Genomic DNA, 6,000 nt, shown 5'->3' with positions numbered 1-6,000 from the left:
GATGCTGCCGTCGTTAGAGAACCATTCGAGTGCCCTCAGCACCCGCACAGACCGGGCCCTCATCTCATGCTATTGTGATGACTGCTGTTGTCCATGCCACCGCGGCTGCAGGCAGGCTTTGCATGTGGGCTGACTCCGGTACGATCCGCTGGCTGTCAGGTGGTGTCAAACCTGCACCCAAATCTCTCCACTGTGGGGGACAGACAGCAAAGCCCAAAGGAGACTGTGTTTCAGAACCATCAAGGGGTCTGGCCTCCAGCTCTAGAGGAGCAACGTTAGACAAGACAAAGGGATTATCAGATCAAAGACTCATCTGTAATCAGATTACAGATTCAATATTTATGAGACTCCTGGTGCCTCGAGTACAGGCAGGTCCCTCCTGTCCAAGTCCCACACCGCGACCAGGTTCCCAGCACCAAGGGAGACCCACGTGTGCCCCGGCGGCTTTTGCGTCATGTACACTTTCCCGCTAAAAGCATTCTTTCAGAGTTTCACTCAATGGTGCAGCCCCCAAAAGATCATTTCACGATGTTTTTCAAGATAGATTTCCTAGGAGTTCCCTGATGGGCTGGTGGGTGAAGGATCCAGCATTGCCACTGCTGTGCCTCGGGTTTCATCCCTGGCCCGGGAACTACCATGTGTTGTGGGTGCGGCCAAAACACCCCCAAAGATAGATTTCATTACAGTAAGTAGAAACTTTCGATACAGTAAGTATAAAACCTAAAGATGAGGGTTTATGTGCTGACGGGCTCCTTGAAGCTCCGAGCTGCAGTTTCAGGTCTGCACACAGATGAGGGGAATGGGACCAGGAAGCAATGCTGCTGGCCGAGGTGAAAATACTACGTGCACCGCAACCCAACAACCGCAGGGAGTGCTCAAGACACACGAGAAACGAATTCTCACAAATCCAATGCCTGAGCAGTTCCATCGTCACTCGGTTCTCAATAAATCCTCGGTGAGTATTCGTAGCAGAAATCCAGTCCACAGCTTTCCCTCCACCAAGGTCATGAAGGCCCCCACCCTAAGGTGGGACCAAGGAAGCAGGTGCGTCAAGGCACGCTGGTGTGGCTGTGGCTTAGCGCCCGAGGTAAAGAAGTCGGATGTCAGGGAGACAGGGGAGGAGGAGGCAGGGCGTGAGGAGGCAGGGCGTGCGGAGGCGTGGTTGTTGAGCTGGAGGCTGGTCGGACACCTCCCTGAGACGGTTGGATGACATGAGTCATGGTGCTGCTTAATCGTGTCTTAACTGCATCCTTTCATTGTCTGCATTCTGACGCTTGGCCACCTGGGCCTTGCTGGTGCTGGAGGAGCTGCCCCACCCAAGACTGGCCCAGTCCTCGAGATAGAAAACCACCCCAACCACGCTAGAGCCGGCACCCCAACACTCTCCCACGCCATGCCACCCTCCTGCTGCCAAGGGCCAGCAACTGGACAACTGCAGGCAGCCTTGCCGCCCAAAACCATCCAAACCCATCAGCGCTACACATTCAGACTCAGCCTGTCCCATTCCACCCCGTGAGACCACAGGAAGACCCAGGTGCTTCTCTGGGTGGTCCCTCCAGAAGGGGTGGGATTTGTATCACAAATGCTCTTTTCAGTGGAAGTCCTCTCTTGACTTATTGGCTTTTTTTTTTTTTCCTTTTTCTTTTATTTTCTCCCATACCTGCAGCACATGGAGGGTCCCAGACTAGGGGTCAAATGGGAGCTGCAACTGCGGCCTATGCCACAGCCAGATCCCACCTGCATCTGCAACCTGCATCGGATCCTTAACCCACCGAGTGAGGTCAGGGATGGAACACACATCCTCACAGAGACAACATGGGGTCCTTAACCTGCTGAGCCACAGGAGGAACACTTATTGGCCTGTTTTTATTCATACACAATAAACATATTATTCCTACAACTGGTGTATGCCTACCCAGCAGTATGTATGAATAGCCATAAAAATCTTTATTTAGAAACAAATCCTAGGGAGTTCCCATCATGGCGCAGTGGAAACGAATCCAACTAGGAACCATGAGGTTCGATCCCTGGCCTTGCTCCGTGGGTTAAGGGTCCGGCGTTGCCGTGGCTCTGGTGTAGGCCAGCAGCTGTAGCTGGATTCGACCCCTAGCTTGGGAATCTCCATATGCCGCGGGGGTGTGGCTCTTAAACAAAAGACGAAAGACAAAAAAAAAAAGAGAAAGAAACAAATCCCAGATCCTGATGTTTGCAAGAGGCAGCGGGAAGGCGGCAAGCACAGGAAGGCAGGCTTGGGAAGGAGATGGCCTGCTCGCCCCTACTTACCAGGTCAGGAGACAGAAGCGAAGGTGGAACACAACCGCAGCACGGAAATAACACCACACTGGAGCAGAGTTGTACCCTTTTATTGGCACAGTAATTTTTCAAAGGCCGAGAGGCATAGGGAGTTCCAGGGAGCAACACAGGATGTGCGGAGGGCCGGGCTCGGAGCTTCCCAAAAGCCAGGAGCGCACGAGGGTAAGCAAGGCGGGTGCGCCACCAGCGGGGCGGGGGCCTACAGCGGGGGCACCATGCAGCAGAGCCAGGCGAGGACAAGCGTCTTGTGGGCGGCATCACTGCTCGGGCCAGAAAATCTCCGTGTGAAAATTTGTGCGGCGTAGACCTTTGAACGGCTATGACCCCTGCACACCCCTAGCTATGAATCTGAAGCCATGCGGGTTTCCAGGCATGTCCCATCATTTCCTGTAACCTCCGCTGAAGTCAGAGGATGAGATTTCAATAAAGAGTTCACCGTCCTGGTACCCAGACGTACTGGCTGGGCACAGGGAGGAACCGCCCCCTGATGGATGGACACAGGAAACAAGACCTGGGACTCTGGCCGTAGGTTTGCAGGGCTTGACACTGCGAAGCGAAAGCGACAACACTGTCTCGGATTTTTAGGTACCTAGCATTTCAAAAGAAAAAGGTATCTGGAAAAAGAAAGTTCTAGAAGTGATTTTTTAAAATCTGTATTTTGAAGAAAGGGAGCACCACCAATTGCATAAAGTTATAAAATACAGTAACCAACATGTAAATAATGACCAGGATTGTAGTTCCAATAAAACACAAATGCCCACAAAGAAAGAAAACGTACGTCCTGCAGGGTGTCTGATCGGAACATGAGCGGAGTCCAAGAAACACGTGGTCGGACCACATCACATAGAAACAACTGGACGAGGACGTGGGTGGGGCCGGCTCGCCTTCCCACCGGCTTCCCCCTCCTTGTCTACACTTGGCCTGGCGCTACCCCGGGGCAGCAGGGCCCCAAGTCCCCCTGAGCCTCAAGCTCAGCGCGTGTCCCCGCAGAACAGGAGAGAGAAGGACCCGCGCATGCGCACAGGCCCACGCGCCCCCCGCCCCCAGGGCGTCTCGTCTATTTCGCCACCGCCCTGTGCGTCTCCCATGGGTGTGTGCAGCCCGCCCCCGGCGTGGACCCCAGGTAGAGGCAGCCTCTGTCCGTGAACCTGGCATCCCAGGTTTCACCCGTGAGCCCTGCCCATCACATGGTGGTGTCCCAGAACTCGGGGGGCAGCCTGCTGCAGGAGGCCCCCTCGGGCTTCTTCAAGAGGGTCGGCTTTTTGCAGGGCGGCGGGGGAGGCGCTCTGGGCTCCGAGTGGCCCAGGATCTGCTGCCAGCCTTCGCGCTCCTCGCAGAGCTTCCGCCTCCAGTCCAGGAGCTCCCGCAGAGCCACGCTCTCGTTCTCTGACACCCTCAGCTGATGGATTCCCTGGGGGAATGGGGGAGAGGAGCACCAGGTACTGAGAATGAGTGAGGATTAGAAGAACCACCCCTGGATGCTGCCGGGGTGGGCAGAGGCCTCGTGCATCCTCTATAACCGCCCCCCCCCCCCGCCTCAGCTGCCAAGATCCGTATCCAAGGCCAGCGGCCGGCTGCCGAATAAAGATGATGGACGTGTCTCGGAAGCCAGTTAGGACAGGTACACTGGCGAAAAGGGGAGCTACCTCTAGTTATACAGGAAAGCCTCAAATGCCTCTTTGCCCTCTGCCCCCCTTGTTACATACATTCTCATGACACCTCCTGCGTTTTCGTCTTTGAATGCATCACAGCTGTAATTCCATTCCCAGCAGTCGTTCCTGGATTTCTCCAGCTTCACCCCACTCCGGGACCCACTGGTCTGTCTTAGCGCAGTTACGACTCAACACCATTTAAGGTCATGTGACCCCACTCTGACCATCCTGCACTGACCCCAGGAGTCCTTTGCAGGAAGGCAGCAAAACTTACAACTGTATCCACTGCATGGTCTGGAAGCTTCCTTGGAGTCCCTGAAGAGAGGAAGCGCTTTTCCCCTGGGGGCAGCTGGGGATAAACAGGCTACATAGTGTGGGCTCCCCCTTCTGCCAGCAGCCAGTAATCTGGAACAGCTGCCCGCTGCAGAAACCACCTTTTCTGTCAGTTCTACAGTTAGTATGTTGGTTAAAAAAAAAGAGAGCAAGAGTGTGATGGAGATTCTGGACATGAAAATGGGAACGCTGGGGAGGATACAGAGGAAACAAGCTGGCTCCTCCCACCCTGAAAGCACCCACTACTTTGCTCCTGGGTCACTTCCTGCCCTTCCATCATGACAAAGAAGGAAACAAACGGAGCATCACGTTGGCTTATGTAAGGACAGCCCCTTGAAAGCAACAAGGGCAGCCAGGGTTCCAGACAACGGTAAACCCCACACCTTCTCCTGGACACCCACGCCTGTCATTAATCCGCAGAATATTTTAAAGCCTGAAACCAAGGCACTGAGCAGAATGTTGAGACGAGATGTGAAGCACAGAAGCCGTGAGAGCAAACCCATATCCAAAGCACATAACTAGGTTTCTGGAGCTGGTGGTTAGCAGAAAGCATTTCCTCAAATCGAATCTATAGACAACCAGAAAAACAAACAAACAAACAAAAAAAGCCAATCAACAACAAAAAAACCTTGTGTGTGTGCAAAACAGGGCTGCGGTTGTTCAAACCCTGAAGCAGCCTGAAGCCATGGATAGAAAGTGAGCCACTCAAGCAGCATGCACCCTTAGAAGGGGATTTTTCTCTGGGCGCCAGGTCTGCACCAGGGTGACCTGGAGTCAGAAGGCTCCTGCTGAGAGTCTCTGCTGGAAGCCGCATTGCCTCTGCTGTCAGGGGAGTGAGCCAAGACAGCAGGGCAGAGAGTGTGCATAAATATTAGTTATGTCATCACCACTCGAGAGTGCTAAAGGTGTGTCAGTACTTGTCTAAAACCCTTTACAAATATTCAGTCACGCAGTCCTCCCCAGAACTCTATAAACTCATTTTGCAGATGAAGAAGCCAAGGCACAGAGAGGTTGAGTAATTTGCCGAGAGTCACATGGAGCGGGGTAGACGCAGCCACGCTAGCTCCAGAGTCTGTCTTCCTCGCATCCACAGCGCTTATGGCTCAGCGAACAACCGGTGTCTGGGATCTGATACATGCTAAAGACCGGGGCCCGTACGTTTCCCCTCTTTCCTTCTTTTTCAGTTGGGACTCGAATGATGTCTGGGTGTTACTTTCACCAGGGGAGCTTAGCTGCTCCGTTTTCTCCCCCCGTCGATGCTGTGGACTGCCTTCAGCCTCAGCCTCATTTCCTCCGTGGATCCTGGATATCTGTTTGTTCCTTGGCACACATTCAGCAGAGAAAAGCAACCTCTGAAAAATCCTTCTTTGGATTTATTCTTACGAGAGAATATTTCATTGATCATCTCCGATTATTTTCCCAGCACTTCCTGAAGATATCATTTTTCTGAAGTTACGCAATTTCAAACTGCTCTATTAGAAACAAAACAAGGGACTTCTCCTTCTGCCTAGGAGGTTTAGGTCATGGCAAGTTAGTGCTCTCATTGTAAGAGTGCAAAAAAGGGATAAAAAAGTTTGTAAAGTCTAGTGGAAAAAAAAAACAATAAGCAACACATTACCTTCAGAGGAACAACGAGTCTGGCAGCCGACTTCTAAACAGAAACACCGCAAGTCAGAAAACAACAAACTAAAATGTACTGAAA

At 52.7% G+C, this 6,000-nt stretch overlaps 1 protein-coding gene across 1 annotated transcript in view; it reads right to left on the bottom strand.

Annotated features, from left to right (window-relative positions):
* Window positions 1–2,329: 2,329 nt before the first annotated feature.
* Window positions 2,330–6,000, bottom strand: part of MYO16 (myosin XVI) — a 421,162-nt gene continuing 417,491 nt past the window's right edge. Inside the window, exon 34 of the mRNA XM_047756311.1 lies at window positions 2,330–3,724. Coding sequence (XP_047612267.1) covers window positions 3,497–3,724 — 228 coding nt within the window. The 3' untranslated portion in view covers window positions 2,330–3,496. The remainder of the gene's footprint in view (window positions 3,725–6,000) is intronic.

This window comes from Phacochoerus africanus, chromosome 13 (assembly GCF_016906955.1).
Source record: "Phacochoerus africanus isolate WHEZ1 chromosome 13, ROS_Pafr_v1, whole genome shotgun sequence".
Lineage (NCBI taxonomy): Eukaryota > Metazoa > Chordata > Mammalia > Artiodactyla > Suidae > Phacochoerus > Phacochoerus africanus.
The sequence above is the reverse complement of the archived record's forward strand: the minus strand, read 5'-3'. Positions and strand labels throughout refer to the sequence as shown.